Consider the following 18,269-nt stretch of genomic DNA (forward strand, 5'->3'; position numbering starts at 1 on the left):
CGCATACGCGAGAGTCCAAAAAATTTTGTAACCACGCATAATTTTTATGCGTAGGTCTAACGTGCGCATACAGGATAATGTAGCATTTAGCCCAGGAGAGGTATTGCATTTTGTCGCAAAGCGCTTTAAACATCTGCGTATGCGTATGAGTCAAATAAACAATGCTTTGCAAGGCTGTGCATTCGACTGTGCACGTACGTTTACAGACAAGTAAAAAAACTATACTCCGAGATTAAGTTCCGTTTTTACGCATACGCGAGAGTCAACGAATTTTGTAACCAAGAATAATTGTTATGCGTAGGTCTAACGTGCGCGTACAGGATAATGTAGTATTTAGCCCAGGAGAGGTATTGCATTGTCGCAAAGCGTATTGAACATCTTTATACGCGTACGAGTCAAATTAACTATCCTTTGCAAGACTGTGCACAAACGTTTACGTACAAGTAAAAAAAAACTATACTCCGAGCTTAAGTTCTGTTTTTACACATATGCGAGGGTCCACGAATTTTGTAACCACGCATCATTTTTATGTGTAGGTCTAACGTGCGCGTACATGATAATGTAGTATTTAGCCCAGGAAAGGTATTGCATTTTGTTGTAAAGCGTATTGAACTTCTACGTATGCGTACGAGTCAAATAAACAATGCTTTGCAAGGGTGTGCGTTCGACTGTGCACGTACGTTTACGTACAAATAAAAACAACTCTACTCCAAGCTTAAGTTCCATTTTTACACATAGCAAGGGTCCACAAATTTTGTAACTACGCATAATTTTTATGCACAGGTCTAATGTGCGCGTACAGGATAATGTAGTATTTAGCCCAGGAGAGGTATTGCATTTTGTTGCAAAGCATGTGTACGAGTCAAATAAACTATACTTTGCAAGGCTGTGCTTTCAACCGTGCACATACTTTCATGTACACGTACAAAACAAACTACACTACTAACACAGCACAATGATAAGTTCCATTTTTTAAGTTTAAAGATTTGTGCCATTCTTGTAATATTTCTTAACACAGTCAAGCTGACCAAAACACAGCACAAGCTCAAAGATAAAACATTTAGATAGATTTCCAAAATCACAAATGCACAGCACAAATATTAAGGGCACTAGTGACATGAACATCCAACCAAATGTGAAACCAGGCGAGTGTTTTAGCAATAGTTTTCATCGGATTTCGCCAATCCAAAAAATAACGGAATTTAAAAAAGCTGAAAACAGTCCAGATGGATGATTTTAAAACATGATTACTGTAAATTGTAAACAATTGATTGCAAACAAATCTGTGATATTGTTGTGAGCAGAAAGTCTGTGTGACCGAGACCGATAAACTGAGCAATCACAGTGAGCTAAGGCTCGACCGTAAAGAAGTTCATGCGAGGGGAACAAAAATCAATAAAATAAAAAAATCTCAAAATTTGCAGGTTCTATAAAAAAAAGATAGCTACTTTCATCTCAAAGTAAAAAAGGCACAATCATTTTAAAACACACCTCAAAAAATGAGGTAATTAAGATTGTGCAGATACATTGCTGATATGATGCCTGGATTTTGAAACCCATTAAGTGTAATCACAGCTGCTTTCCGTGCTAAAAAGCAGCTGAACGGATTTCTGTTGTCGGTCATTCTCTATAAGCAGCTTTAAACAGGAGCAGCATAGAGAATTTTGGAACTGTGAAGGGGAGGGATGCTAATGAGTTGATAAATGTAGAGTTTGTGCACGAGTATATGTGAGACCAACAAAAAAGCTTGGCTCTCGGAAAAGTGTGGAACAAGAGGATCTCCAGAATCCGTGCTGGGAATGATGGCGTTTGGAAAAAGAAAACAGCATTTCCAGGAGTCTCACAGAGGCATCAGGCGTGTGGTGTGAAGAAGAAGCGGGTTCAGATCCTCTGCATGTACAGCCCGGTGTAGAGAGGGCTCGGAGGCACTCCGCTCGATTTTTGGCAACAGATCCTGGACTTGCTCGATGCTCACCAAGATCTGAGGATTATGAGAAACAAAACATAAAAAGACTTATTATGGAAGGCTTGTTGTTATTCATCTTTATCTAACAGCTGGTGGAAGGATTGTTTCCACACTGAAATACAGAGAAGGGCTCCGATTTATTCTCACCTGTGGAAAGAGAGGCCGTTCGTCCCGTTTGTATTTCAGACAATCGATGATGAGCCTCTTCATTGATTTAGGGCAACTGCTGGATAATTTACTGAGGTCTGGGGACAAGTACCCACGACCCACCATGAATATAATCTGGAGGAGGAAAATACCTCAAAATCAAACATTGCATTTTAGTTTAAATCTACAAAACAATTACAAAAAAGAAACATTAAGTGTATATAAACAACTAATGTTTACAGTTGTATACTATAAATGCACAAATGTGACTGGTGTGTGTTTTACCTGGTCCCTGTTGTTGATATTTGAATAAGGCAAAGTCCCAGACATCAGTTCATATAGCACCACTCCATATCCATAAACATCAGACTGAAAAGTGTACGGGTTAGTGTCCTGCATTCTGATCACCTCAGGGGCCTGAAAAACAACAGCAGAATTTAGTATATTATAGGAAATGCTATACAACAACAAACATTATATTAAAGCAGTGCTTCTCAAATAGTGGGGCGGGACCCCCAGGGGGGGCTCGAAGCGACACCAGGGGGGGCGCGCGAGACCCTGGGGAAAATACTTTTTCAGGAAGTGGTTTTTTTTTGCACCGTCACTTAAAGACATTACACCCCAATCACGCTGAGTTTTTTATTATTATTTATTGATTATATTTAATTTAATTTTTCAGTATCAAATGGTCAAAAAATATTATACTTTAAATAAGGATTGATTTTTTTTCAGGCAAATTGATGCATTTTAAGTCTTTTCTGTTACAGACTAAAAAAACTATGTTAATAAAGTTATTCTTTGTTGTAAGTTGATTGATATTTCTTTTTTTGTGTTTTCTTTAATGTTAATAAGGATACAATGTTTTGCAGATGTGAAATTTTATAGACAAATTATACTATTTACAGTCGCGGCACAGAGTGGGGGGCGCGCGAAATGATTACCTCCTCCTAGGGGGGGCGTGACAGAAAATAATTGAGAAGCACTGTATTAAAGTACTTCGTAAAAAGACTATGCCTCCATGGTTTAAGCAGGGTTCCCACACCTTAGTTAACTTCAAATTCAAGGACCTTTCAAAGACTTTCAAGGTCCAATACCCTCAAATTCAAGGACTTATGTGGGGACACATTTCAAGTGAGAGCAAGGTTACATCGTGTTACCTTTTAAGATACTTTGTTACAGTTCCCTTTCGAGGGAACTCGCGCTGCGTCACTGCAGTGACACTTTGGGGACGCCCCCAGGGGTAAGTGCATCTGAATGTGTATATCAAATTCAATCAATGGTGAGTCATAACGACAAAGACAGGGTGACGCGGGAGCCAGGAATTATATCGCTATCTGAAATATTGCCAAAGACAGCGTTACAGGGACGCAGGAAGTATGGCAAGGGAGACACAGCGTCTTGTTCCCTTCTCAGGGAACAACAGTTACATACGTAACCCGAGACGTTTTCATGTGTCAAACACAAATATGCAAAAAAGCATTTTGGAATGAATCAACATTCGCATACAGAAGATATAAGCATTTAAAGCGAACAGTTTAGCACGTGTGCTCAAAAAGTCTAGAATTTTTATGATATTATCCTACACTACACAGGGAACAATATAGATATTTTCCAAAAAACTTCTTGCATAAAATAGATTCAAGCACTTTCAATCACCTGTATCTATGCATGTATATTTTTAAAAACTTCCCAGGGCCTTGAATTTTACCCCCAGATTCACAAACCTTCAAGGATTTCAAGAACCTGTAGTAACCCTGTATAAGATCCAGGGGGGGCTGCTTAATTACTTTATCTGGTATTGATGCCAATGACTCACCATCCACAGGATGGAGCCACTAGGCTGTTCAACTTGCTGAGAGCCACTCCAGCGAGACTTTACTGTGGCCAGCCCAAAGTCTCCGATTTTTACCGTCCAGCCTTCGTGCAGAAAGATGTCTGACAAATAAGCTCAGGAGAACACCACTTATTTCTGGACTTAATTATATTAGGACGTTTAAGTCATTTTTACAAACAAACCTTACAAAAAGCAATGCAGGTGTGCATCTTGAGACAAAACAATGGCACTGATATATGTCAGTACAAGGTGTTTTTAAATGAAGGCAGCTCAAACATGCATTTTAGCCTGGGACAATAATAAGTGCCTAGTCTAGAAAACCGCCCCATAGTGTTCCTTACTATGAAGAATACATTTTCTTAATCTAATGAACAATTTTAGGTTGAATAAGACAGTTTCTTCACCTACAGGATTTTGAGCTAAAATGTCTGTGGCAAAAACATGTGGCAAACTACAAGTTCACTAGGGTGCAGTAATGCTGCCATCTGCTGGCAGTAAATGATATTAAAGGATTATTCCATTTTCTTAAAAGAAAAATCCAGATAATTTACTCACCACCATGTCATCCAAAATGTTGGTGTCTTTCTTTGTTCAGTCCAGAAGAAATTGTGTTTTTTGAGGAAAACATTGCAGAATTTTTCTAATTTTAATGGAACCCAACATTTAATACTTAACACTTAACAGTTTTTTTCAACAGAGTTTCAAAGGACTATAAACAATCCCAAACGAGGCATAAGGGTCTTATGTAGCGAAACGATTGTCATTTTTGACAATAAAAAAACAAATATACACTTAAAGCACAACTTCTCGTCGTGTAGATCCGGTCGTGATGCGCCAGCTGACCCCACTACGTCACCGCAATACGTCATGACGCCAAGAGGTCACAGAGGACGAACGCGAAACTCCGCCCCAGTGTTTACAAGCGTCTTGAAAGAGGACCGTTCCTACGTTGTTGTATGTCAACTGATACTAATTAATGTCTTTGTGTCAATTTATTGTTTAAAATGGGCCGCAAATGTGCGTTTTATATATGTAACACGTGACCTCCCTACGTCACTACGTATTTACGTTAGGTCGCGCTGGACCGGACCTTGACGAAAAGTTGTGGTTTAAAAGTATATTTTTTCTTTTTCTTGCCAAAAATGACAATCGTTTCGCTAGATAAGACCCTTATGCCTCGTTTGGGATTGTTTATAGTCCTTTGAAACTCCGTTGAAAAAAACTGTTAAGTGTTGAGTTAAGTATTAAATGTTGGGTTCTATTAAAGTCCATTAAAATTAGAAAAATTCTGCAATGTTTTCTTCAAAAAACATAATTTCTTCTGGACTGAACAAAGAAAGACATCAACATTTTGGATGACATGGTGAGTAAATTATCTGGATTTTTCTTTTAAGAAAATGGAATATTCCTTTAACAATCAATCCATCCACAGATCTCTCTTACAATACAAGAGCTCTGCTAATGCATTACAGAAAGGATACTATTGGATTTCAAGTCCCGGTGAATGATATTCTTGGCGTGAAGATAACTGTTAAAGGAGAGAAGTCACATATTAAATACATATTAAATTACATTTCCAAGTTTGTATGAATGCTTCATCTACGTTCTTTAAACCCAAGCAGAACTAACAGATTACATAATGATAAAGAAATAACATAGACTGTTTTCCAATACAAGTGCATTAAAGGCAGGCTCCATGATCTCTGTGATTTCAAATGTCAACATTGGCTTTCAGAAACAAGCACCCCCCTACCCCAATAGAATCTGGACCTACTTTTGATAGACCCGCCCCGCACATACGCAACCCAGGCAACAATGTTGTTGCTGAAGTTACAGGTGCCTGTATTATCAACTGTCAACATCATGAACAACGTTATTCAAGCGGATTACATGTGCCGATAATTCAAATATTGTCTTTATGTAAAAAAATATATATTACATTAATTACTAACGTCCATGTAATGTAAAGGAGGAGTACACAATGTTTGAAAAACGCTTTGGAAAAGGGAAGGGAGTCGGGCAGACTACCAAAACACACTTGTAGCCACTCAGCAGTAAGGGGCGTGTCTACTAACCGACATCCTTGCCGGGGTTGCGTATGTGTGGGGCGGGTCTATCAAAAAAAAAAAGGTCCAGATTCTATTGGGGAAAGGGTGTGTATGTTATGTTTAGGTGATTTCAAATATTAACATTGGCTTTTAAACATTGTGCACTCCGCCTTTAACCCATTAACTGTCCCGTGCGCGGGACACCTACGTTTACTTCAATATTTTTCATGTAAATGATAATCTATCACGACAAACTACATATTGTTGGAAAGGTCTAAGAATGTAGTTTTCATATTTCAAAACGTTTTAGCAGTAATAATAATGCAGTGACTGTAATTTATTCATGTGTGACAAGAGTATGCAGCAAACCTCACAGCAAACCAACACAAACCTCAGCTTTTGGATATTTTTATGTATTAAAAATAATACTATTTTGCATTTTTTATTTAATACAAATAAATGTAAACTGCTTTAATAAAAAAGTCACCTCCAGACACCTACGTACAAAACGTTAAAGTGTCTTCTTTACAAACAAGCCCAAAATTAGGCTTCTAGACCAAAAAATGCCAGAGTTATATTCATTTAAAAGGGCTGCGCCAATCAAAGGGTTAAGGTTATTCACCCTTGTATTAAGATGCCTTGTGATACGGCGCTGCCATCTTGGATCTTGAGTCTGCGCAGTTGCGATTTCGAGACCAGTCCTGCGCAATAGTGAGCACGAAGTAAAGCCGCGAAATTAACCCCCCGCCCTCGCAGAATGCGCATATCACAGCTGTCGATCATGACGTCACACCACCGTTTTTATAGTAAGATGTTAATTCTAAAAAAGAAAATTTTAATTCTTACTCCATGCCTTGTGCAGTCTGTCGAGCCACATCAATGCGACGCATCGTTTCAAACTTGGTCTCTGTAACATGCAGATGGCGGTACAGACTGCTGCCTTCACACCACTGTGTAATAATGGCAAAATTAGGCTTTGTCATAAAGCCCATGAACAGCAGAATGTTGACGTGACGCGTTTTCCTAAGGAGTAAAGGTCAAATTAGTTACACTGAACAGAATGAAAGTGATGCTATTTGAACTGGAGACAAATTGGTGTTGTTAATTAATTTATTTCTGTAAATAACCAAACAGGTTACCTCCGTCAATACTTACCGTAAAACCTGCATTTCGTTTTTAAATGCCTGGAGCTGCTCTGGTGTCGGATCTGTCACTTTAAGAATCTTGATAGCCACATCTCCGTGCCACTTGCCTTTGAAGACCGTCCCAAAAGAGCCCGCCCCAATTCTCTTTATCGTGGTCACCTCCCGTGGGTGCACCTCCCAGTAGTAGCTGGAGTCTCTGTAACCTCCCCGATGCTAAAAACCCAACCATGTCAATAAATAAAAGTTGTAGCAAAATTTTAGGGTTTAGGGTTCATATTAAAAAGGCACACTCACCACTTTCTTTTTATCATCAGATGAAGATGGCTTTCGATCCTTGGGCTCATTTGGCGATTTAGGAGGTTTTCTTCCTGGTGACCCTAGACGGGGTGGACTAGTAGAAGGCTTGGGAGAGGTATCTGGTCCTGTGGGAAACAGGGCCCGATTCAGACACGTGATGTGTAGCTGGATGTATGAATGTGTAATTATAATCCATGATGGTCCAGAAACAAAACGTACAGAGTGGGTGTGAATAATGAATGTGCTCAAATGTGCAAACATCACTTACCAGAGGAAAAAATAAATAAAATAGAAAAAAAAAACTCACCCATTGTGCTGATTTTTAATGACTCCTAAATGAGAATGAAAAAGAAATGAATAAATACGTGCAATGATGGAGGAAAGATGAGTGAGATGCTTACAAAACATTAGTAGACATCATCTCTAAAAAAGCATTTATTTTTCGCTGCCAAGCTAATACTCTTTCACCCATTAAGCAAAAACAAAATGAGACAATGTTTGATGTTTAGACCAGATAGATGTTGGTCCTGTTCTCTAACCTCCATTAGGCTAGCAGCTATAGGATCCAGCGTGCTGACCATGTGGACGTTTGGTGTTGAGGTTGAGCGATGCCTCTGGAGAGACTGACCATCCTCGCCTCGCATTAATGAGCGGAAATTAGGGCTAAGAGATAGCAGCTCCTCTCTACACAACGGCAAACCAAACACAATTTGTTAAAGAAATCAAGCAGAACAGTGGCTAATTTAGTGCATGTATCTAAATCTAAGTTTTAAAACATACCCAGAATGTTCTGAGGTTAGCGGTGTGTCAGGTATGGCATCTGGCATAATCGATAAAGATATCCGAGGGTAGTCCTCTGTAGAGGGACCACACCTGTGGGCAACATATTCAACAATTTAGTACATAATGTGTGACGACGACATGCACATAGCTATGTTTCGTGTAAGATTTCATATGCACACACCGCTTTGTCATGGTATCCATGTCCACACATACAGTAGGGACTTTACTGCTACAGTGCTGGTGAAATTTATATCCACATGTCTGACACCTAAAGCCATTGAACAAGAACTTGTGGCAGAAGTCACAATATGCTAACTTGAAGAATGTTTTACGAACCTGCGAAAAGAAGATTGTGACAAGACTGCTTCATTTACCAGTGATAAAGATTGTTGTATTAAAACAATTACATTTAGTGCTGTGCAGATATTTCATCTAAAGCGACTTATTAATGAGAGTTTTAGTGTTTCCCATACATTGATTTATTTGTGGTGGCCCACCACAGAATCAACACTGGCCCCCACAAATAGAATTTTCATGATTCCCATTTACATTTTTATTTCACCATTTAAAACAGCTTAATTCGGTTTAAAATATAATTTGATATATAATATAGATCAAATACAGATACAGATTAAAGAGTAGAAGTGAAACATATTTCAGGTGCCAACACTAGATCAAACGCAAACACGACATCATGACGTCACAGATATGCTAATTAGCGGGTGACGTCATCACCACCACAGTCTCCTCAAAGTCCTGTGTGAAACACTGAGATTTAAAATTTTGTCAAAGGAGCAAACAATAGGAATATAGTTGAACTGAGAAACATCTGTGAATGAATAATAATGTGTGTCAATTCAGTATTGACCTCTTAAATGCAAACATAAGGGGTTCAATCGGTTCGTTCACAATATCACTTCGCAATCTTACAATATTTAGTAAAAATTACATTGCTTTAACGTAACCATTACCACTGACATTAAAGGCACAATCCACTTTTTTTGAAAAAATATGCTCATTTTCCAGCTCCCCTAGAGTTAAACTTTTGATTTTTACCGTTTTGGAATCCATTCAGCTGAACTCCAGGTCTGGCACTACCACATTTAGCATAGCTTAGCATAATCCATTGAACCTGATTAGACTATTATCATCGCGCTTAAACAACATAACCAGAGTTTCGAAATTTTCCTATTTAAAACGTGACTCTTTTGTAGTTACATCGTGTACTAAGCGATTTGGGATTTTCTAGGCAGATATGACTAGGAACAATACTCTCATTCTTGCAGGGTTTCCCGCAGCACTTTTCAGTTCGGGTGGCCCGCCTAAGCTGGGAAACCCTACCGCCTTAACTAGGTCGTTCACAAAAAATATAATTCATGGCAAAAAAGGCCGTCAAGTGCATCTCGGAGAATAGCGCGGAAGCTCTACACACCGCAAGCGGGCACGCGCGCCACACGGCCGAAATGAGAAAGCTGTGGTCCGGACCGTCACTGTCTGGAGGATAACTAGCCAGTTGATAAAACATCTCAGAAAATAGCGCTGACGCGCTTCACACCGCCAGCATGCACGCGTGCCACACGGCCGAAATGAGATGAAGACGTGGTCTGTCATGTCTGAAGGATAGCCAGTTGATAAAAACCGTGTCCGTGAGAACTGTAAGGGGACTTATGTTTGGGGTTTATTTAGGCCTGTTATTGTCTTTAATCTATTAGTCTATAGTTCTTAAATTTAAAGTAAGTTTGGTGATTTTGTTGTTTGAGCAACCTGCTAGCTAGGTTTCATGTGCCTGTTGATTAAATATAATTTGTGTTTATTAACCCTATAGTTTCACTTCATCACGCAGCTATTCCCGTCAGAGGTAAAAACATTTAATTCATTAATAATCTAGTATGTGTTTATTTTCTGTCAAAGTTTCTGGAAACGTAAGTTTTATTTGAGTGTTTTTAATTTTTATCATAATGCCTTTGATTGCCAAGCCCCACCCAGCCCTACCACCTTAACTAACAAATTTTCTGTGGGAAACCCTTTCTGGCGTAATAATCAAGGACTTTGCTGCTGTAACATGACTGCAGCAGATGTAGTGACATTACGCAGAGCCTGAAAAAGTCCCCTGCTATTGACAGTAACCAAGGGGACTATTTTCGGCATTGCGTAATATCACTACTGATATGAGCATATTTTCAAAAAAAAGTGGAGTGTCCCTTTAAACATAAGCATACTTGAACGTGATAATTTGCTCGTATACATATGAAAAAACAACATGCAAAGAAAAATTATGAATTTCTCAAATATAGGTTTCATTACAGATTAAAAATAGCCTAAAAATGAGAAGCAAGCCTCCCTCCCAAACAGACACTGCTTCTGGTTGCACAAGCACACTTACAAAGTTGTGCATGGTAAGGGGAACATCATCCAGCACTTCTACTAAAAGCTCCTCCCCTACAAGGGGTGTGATGTCAGTGTTCCATTCTGTAAGCCTCTTACGGCTGGCAAAAAGAGGAAAGAAAAACAAACAAAATGTAAGCATCAACTCTACTAAAGAGAGACGTGTTGTCATTTTGGTTCGAAGTATCCATTAGGCTGCATTTATGGAGACCCACCCTTCAAGTAGCCGAAAGACGGCGCAGCACTCCTGGCTCAGGCCTCTGACTTTCAAAGCCTTGTCTAGACTGTCATAGACGGTCTGCCCGGCCCGAACATTTACCTGAACGGATGATAGTATTAACATAAAAAAGACATGTTTAATCAGAAGCAGATTATGTTAACACCTTTAAACAGCAGTTGTTCCAGCAAGATCTTTAGTTTAAAATGTTGCAAACAAGGCTCCAGTGAATAAGACATGAATATTTAAAAAAAATAACAAAAACTCACCACTGTCCGCTGCTTATTAGGGAGGTAGACACGGATGGTGCCCCCACCTCGGGGCACGTCTTCCGGGCTATTTTCCCCCGAGGAAGAACAGGAGGAGGTGGATGACATGGTGTCTGCAAAGGGGCAGTGAGGGCCTGGCAGCACTGAAACTCAGTCGACCGCAAAAAAGATTCACACACCAGGGCAAAGCAGGAGGGAGCCCTCATCTGGAGCCTGTGAAGGCATATTGATAATGATAAATTGGCTTTTACATGTGATTTTTAATGGTCTTTGCCCTGACAGACAAAATCTCTCGTGTTCACCTTTTCTGAGCTTTTTAAAATAATCACTTAGGATTTACAAAGCACTGAAACATATCTTGAATATATTGAAGCACACACCGAAAAAAAGGGGATATGAAAGAGGATGTTTGTGAATAGTAGAGCCCGACCGATTTATCGTTTTGCCGATTTTATCGGCCGATATGAGCATGTCGCAGATATATCTGTATCGGCGCATAAGCCGCAGATATGCGCCGATATGAACGTTTGTTACAGAACACATTAAATGCCTTTGAAAGATGTAAGTACTTGTTTGTCCAGCAGAGTGCGCCATACTGGTTGCTAATGGCGACCCAGATCACTCACTGTAGTGACACCAGCCAATCCCCCACCCCCTTCACTTCAGTCAGTCAGTCTCTCAGTTCAGGTGGCTGCAGTATCGCAGTGTCTTCTTCACAACATTTTTACACCTGGTATTAAGACGCGCTTTGGTCGATTGGATTATAAATGGACAAGAGAGACGCATTCCCGCTTACATTTGGTGTTTTCAATCTGTCTTTTTGTCGACTTAAAACGCAAGCGGGAGAAATGACGCGAGACGGAGAAATGACACGTTTAAACTACGCGCAGCCGTGCACTTATATAACACTATATGAGATTACTGCTGCTTGTGTTGTTAGTTAACACGCTCATTTCAGAGCAATTGATTCAATAAGCTCGCGCAACTCTACACCCTTGCTAAATAAAAGAGGCGGAGCGAAGACGCATTAGTTTTATTAAAGTCTAAAGTTTGCACGGAACCCTGGGTTTGTGTTATAAAAACGTTGTGCACAAGCACAACATTAAACATACTACTAGTGTACATTAGTATGTGCTCCGTCAAGCATTGTCTTCGTAACTGTGAGTGGCTAACTAATTTGTGAAGTACACAACTTACTGTAAAGCTAATATTAATCAATGACTTCATAAGTTTCTCTTTATAACGTTATTCTCGTCAAAACTGCAAATGATGCAAGTTTTATGTATTTTGTTCTCTTTGTGTTTTAAAGTTATTTATAATAAGTCAAGTTTACTTTTTAGTGCACTGATATCCAACTAATTTTGGATAATAAAGTTTATTGTTAACTTCTTGCCTATAGTACATATCTTTGTCACATCAATATAAGTGTTGGATCACCACATTTGTGAGTGATCACCACATATGTGAGTGATCATTGCATTGCATTGTATTTATTCATAGTATATTATGTTAAAGTACATAGTGTATTCTATGTACAGTACTTTAGTATAATATACTGTAGTATATACTGAACTATAATGTACACATAAAGAATATCGGCCGATATATCGTTATCGGTCTTTTTTTACTCCCTAATATCTGTATCGGCATCGGCCCGAAAAAACGCATATCGGTCGGGCTCTAGTGAATAGTCTATTTAAAATCAATTTAAAGAATCTCATCTGTGTTGACTATAGGAAGTGTAATTCAATTGTGCTGAATTACATGGAAATCTGCAACCTTTGCCTCTCTATCGCCATCTTTGCTTGAAACGTAAAATTGCAGTTAGTTATGAAGTAATTTTATGTAAATGCGTTGTTTAGCCCCTCAAGACTGTGTGACTAAATCTGATGTCTGTGCTAAATGACACTCCTCTTTTAGTGCAGTTATCATCACAGTGCTACACAGCAAAGCACGATCATGACAGCTGTGTTCATACTTAAAATGACAAGTTCTGTGTGATGCTCCACTGCACATGATCGTGTTTAAATGCGTCTCATGTAACTAAATGAAAAACATTTCATTTAATTTTAAAAATTACATTTTCATCCACTTTTGGTGTGTTATTTTCAAAGAATTCTGATTATTTTATTGTTTTTTAGTTGTGGGTTGGTAGTCAACTCTGTTTCATTAAATTAATTAAACTAAAAAAAATCTAATATTAATACAATTATACAAAGTCTTTTGGTGCATCACTAGGCATTATACATCAACATTACAGTACATCCTAAAATTCATATATACAAAAGATTTTATCTAAACAAGTAATATCTGCCACATATGTTCTGACTAAATGAAAATTTTAAGTGCACGTTCCCCATGATCCCATTTTTTAAACTTTAGTTATGGCGCTTTTTTCATTGAATAGTACCCCAGGGTTTGGTTTGGGTCAGCTTACTATTGGGAGCTTTCCACTGTGTTCAGTTCGTAGTACCCAATATTTTTTTAGTACCTCGGTTGGGGTTCCAAGCGACCCGACCTGATACCAAAACGTGATGTGAAAACATTGTAGATCACTGATTGGTCTAAGAGAAACGTCACAACCACCATCATCGCTATAATGTAAAAGATTAGCTTTACTCGAGTAAACCTGTTGTCATCTGTGCTTTGCTGGAAGTTCCCAAACTCTCTTTTAGCGATGTAAAATATCCACAGGCTGTAAATCAGGAACACCATAACAGTTTTTTCCAGACTTGCAGTTTGTGGCGGCAAATTCACGACAAGCACGTCCGCATATATGCTTAAATGCAACTTAAATGAGGCTCTGTAGAGCGCGTCAACCGTCGCCACGGGTGTTTGTATAGGAACTGTCATGTGAGAAAGAGGTAGTGATAAACACAATGTGCAAACATCTTTTTGTGGTGGTCAATTTTAATTTTGTGGCGGACTAAGAAATAAATGAATGTTTGGGAATGTACAACAACGCTCTCACATGATGTCACAGCAGTAGGCAGCACAAATATAAAGCCACGCCTATAATCCCTCCCAATCCGAAGTGTTACTAAATTCGATGGAAAAGCTAACCAAGCCAAAGTGAGGTGAGCTGACCCGACCTGACCCAAACCAAACCGTGAGATACTATGCAATGGAAAAGCGCCATAGTGTTTAGTGTTGCTGTTAGAGCATAAATAATATCTGCACAATGATAAAGCTCAAAGTTCACTGCCAGGTGATATATTTTCTTTAACAGAAGTCTCCTTTCAAAGCCTACAGCGAACGACCGGTTTGGACTACTTCCTGGTTGAATAACGTTAATATAAGAGTTTTTGACTAAACTCTGCCCACAGGAATACGTCAGTCGACAGCTAAGCTTAAATGGCTCTGGCTAAGCTAAGCTGCTGTCGAATCACAACGCACAAAACAAGCTACAAAATCAAACAAAAACTTGTTACGTATTTTTGAAGGAGGGACTTCATAAAACAAAGACAACAGCCCGTTTTGAGGACAGTGAAAACAGCAGTATACATATAAGTACATTGTGTGAAAAATAATGTGTTTTTTACATGTGAAACATGTGTTATATTGACCACTGTAAACACAATCAAAGCTACAAAAACACAGGAAGAATGGGACCTTTAAAATATTTTAGCATGAGCTCTGTCGCATTTCCCTTATGACTGGAGGCTGTCCACTACGGAAGCCGAGAGAGTCCATTATTGCACCATTATTATTTTTGCTTGGTTGTTTTCTCGTGATCACAACTTAATTTTCTCATGATCTGAGAAAACAAAAGTTGTTTTCTCGTTATCCTGACATCCAAATGTCATAATGTAAAAAAAGTGGACTGCTAACGCATACGAGTTGGGGTCTTCGCCGTTACCACACATGTAGCTAATGTGTAGCCGATAGACTTATTTATTTATTTATTAAGTTGGACACTTCATGTTTGTGAATTTAGGGACCATCTCTAAAGTAATATTGTACACGTTTCTATCTTCAATAGTATTTAACATGTTTATTTTAAACTTTAAAATCTAAAAAGTGTGCATTGTAGCTGACAACCACATAAAAACGTTGGTTTTGTGACTGTTTGTTGACTTTAAGTCATTCCATTTAAATGCTGTTAAAAGTAGAAATGTGTATAATATTGAGTAACTTTAAGATGGTCCCTAAATTCACCACTGTAAAATTGTAAATATTGACAAATCTATTTCAGCTTGAGCAAATCTCTGATCCAAGTAAAATCTCATTTGTTCATCCATGCTAATTTACAAAACAACACGTTCTATCGAGTAGACGTAAGCTTTAATCACATCTCAAGAATACAACTTTTGTTATGTCGAGATCACAAGAAATTAAGTTGTGATCACGAGAAAACAAGCAAGCAAAAATAATAATTGTGCATGTTAGTGCTGCACAATTAATCGCATCGCAATCGCAATCGCGTTGTCAGCCTGTAAAATTATATGACAGCAAAATGTTGCATTATATTAAATAAATAAGTGTGTGGACTTGTTAACACAAACTTTCTGATAACAGTTTGATGATTTTCCTTGCTGTTTAAAAAAAGAAAGAAAAACGAACAAAAAAGGCAGTGCATGTGTGGCATGCACGTGTGTGGTGTGCGTCGTCACTTGTGTGTGCGCAGCGCGGAAATACCAGAGCGAAGATGGATGCAGAGGAGGTTGACAGTGATCTGGTAGCTAAAAAAAACCTCTACGTCTGTTGTATGGCGGTATTTTGGATTTAGGATTACTGACACTGAGCAGTTGCTACTTCACGTGGCTATACGAAAACATTTCTAGTTTTACAAATACACATTTTAGCATTATCACTAAACTGTGTGTGGATTTTCCTTAAAACCCATCAAGTTGACTCATGATACCATTTATTATAATCGCAACCGCACATCGCAATATTAGCATGAATAACCGCAATGGGAAAAATTACCCAAATCGTGCAGCCCTAGTGCATGTCCTCTCTCGACTTCCGTAGTCCACAGTTTGTGCTTTCCATTTTTTTTTTACAACAGAAGATTCACCAGATGCAAGGACATAATAAATAGACATGTTTACATGATATTCCCCAGACGATAGCCACTAAAAACTTCACAGATTAAACGCCGCCATCTAGACGACAAGCTTAAATTCTAAACAACTGCTAAACAAGCTACAAACTCTTTACAGGGCTCTTCTTTCTGTTTACAGACATGATGTAATCACACAATAAGTTTAAAAAGTTTAAGCTATATTTCTAACAAAATCCAACGTGACAGCTAAAATGATATCTCATTATATGCTTGCTTACTACTGTGAATCAAAGTAAGGTAAGGAACACTGATTTGTTATGCATTTAACCAAGCATCGATTTCTAATAATTTTTAATTGAACGTTACAGATTGCGGCTTTAAATGACATTAAAGTGTCTGCCCGAGCTCATAAAAACCAAATTAACTAACATAGAACCATATGTCAGTAAAACACTGAGTGTCGACATAAATACTTGGGACTTGTTTCTACACTGGTAATCTAACAAAACTAATATGAAACAGATGAGGCAATGCCCCTAAATGAAGCAATCTACTAATGTTGCTTATACGCATTCAAAATCTTGGTCTATACTTAAACACCACTAAAATGTAGGTCTTTAAGGCGTCACACCCCAAATTTAAGCATGTTTAATAAAGACAAGCATTCTAGATTGAATATTTGATGGCATATCCAGTCTTTACAACCTGAAACCACAAGTATGCTATACATGTTGTTTTCTACTGAAGTAGGTAAAACTACACTGAAAGACTGCAACACATAATAATAGGCATACACAGACACTTTATGGTGTACTAAATAAAGCAAAAACAGCTTGTAATATATGATCAAGTTATAGAGGCAATTTGCCAGTCATCTTAATGTGAAAAAGTTTCCCAATCTACCTGCATTCACGCTACACCTCAGAAACGCTCCTCACAGCTTTGAAGTTTAAATACAGTTAGGCATTAAGTAAGTCGCAAAGCTAAGGATCACACCTTAAAATGGGTAACTTTGCATATTTCATTGGCATCCGAAGAATCACAAACCTTAGAAAAACTTCGCACAAGCCCTATGATCAACCCTTCTTTAAATGCACTTGTCAGTTAACATTATACAAGTGACAGCCTGACGGTTCATATCGCATTTGCGGCATAACCGCAGTGGGTAAAGAGGAACGATAAAGATGTTGTATTCAAACAACATTTTACTGAAAGCTTAACCACAGAAATGTGCAGCAGCCTGCAGTTAAGATGAACTGGGTGGTTTAAGTGTGACACAGGCCATGCAATCTTAGCTTACTTAAATCAGTATTAGTCAATATCATGATGCATTTTCGTTTAACACGATACTGCTTATACATAGATTCTTAAGCCTTGTCATGTGCCCTTTCGTGTAAAAGGAGGGAATGCTGTTTTCATGAGGCGGAAAGGGATTAGACGACTAGCAGCTAGCTAACTTAGCTAGTGTTGCTAAAGCTGACCAGCCCTTCTGTTTAGTTGTGGAAAAGGCGTTTAAGTCTATTTTTCAGCCTCGGAGCTATGAATTACTACGACTTACATTTGTCATAATACTCCGGCAAACTACACTGCCCGTTGGCAAAACACACTTTCATTTTTGCTCCAAAGTAAATACTCACCTGAGACAGCCATCTTGAATTCTCTCAGTCTCAAGTCGGATCAGCAAAGAATTTCAGGGAAAGCGGAACAGCGAAATCTGGCGCTCTGATTGGCAGGGATCTGTGATTCGCGGCGCTGATTGGTCACCTATTGTACTACTGTGTAGCAAGGGAATGAGAAAGGGGCGTGTGCTACGATTAGCAAATTCAACGTTTTTTCAAGGATTAAAAAAAACTGTACGACTCTCAGCGACATGTCATCATCAAATGATTGTTTGAAATATTAATTACTTATATCCAAGGCAGGTTACTTTCTGTTTTTTATTTAAACATCACATTTATCCATAGAACCTAACTTTAATGTATGAATGGCTTCTTTCTTGGTATAAAGTCCATAAATCGTGACAACTACGGATGCGCCGATTTTATTTAATTTTTATCGATGGCGATATTTGTCAGATGCTCACTATTTTTTTGTTTATTCATTGAAATAGATGACAGTTCTGATCGGTTAAAAACTAAATTGTTAAGGTATAATGTAACTAGCTAGATTA

The 18,269-nt window shown here is 38.4% G+C and overlaps 1 protein-coding gene across 1 annotated transcript; it reads right to left on the reverse strand.

Annotated features, from left to right (window-relative positions):
- Positions 1–958: 958 nt before the first annotated feature.
- araf (A-Raf proto-oncogene, serine/threonine kinase) lies at positions 959–17,879 on the reverse strand. The gene is made up of 16 exons (XM_055199182.2): positions 17,737–17,879; positions 11,092–11,304; positions 10,821–10,924; positions 10,604–10,706; positions 8,402–8,556; positions 8,218–8,310; positions 7,977–8,121; positions 7,745–7,769; positions 7,435–7,562; positions 7,151–7,353; positions 6,842–7,018; positions 5,429–5,475; positions 3,930–4,048; positions 2,399–2,530; positions 2,114–2,248; positions 959–1,981 (listed from the first exon to the last, which is right to left on the reverse strand). The coding sequence occupies exons 2-16, from the start codon at positions 11,197–11,199 to the stop codon at positions 1,841–1,843; spliced, it is 1,815 nt and encodes a 604-aa protein (XP_055055157.1). The 5' UTR covers positions 11,200–11,304; positions 17,737–17,879; the 3' UTR covers positions 959–1,840.
- Positions 17,880–18,269: the final 390 nt, after the last annotated feature.

The sequence above is a fragment of the Misgurnus anguillicaudatus genome, chromosome 22 (genome assembly GCF_027580225.2).
Source record: "Misgurnus anguillicaudatus chromosome 22, ASM2758022v2, whole genome shotgun sequence".
NCBI lineage: Eukaryota > Metazoa > Chordata > Actinopteri > Cypriniformes > Cobitidae > Misgurnus > Misgurnus anguillicaudatus.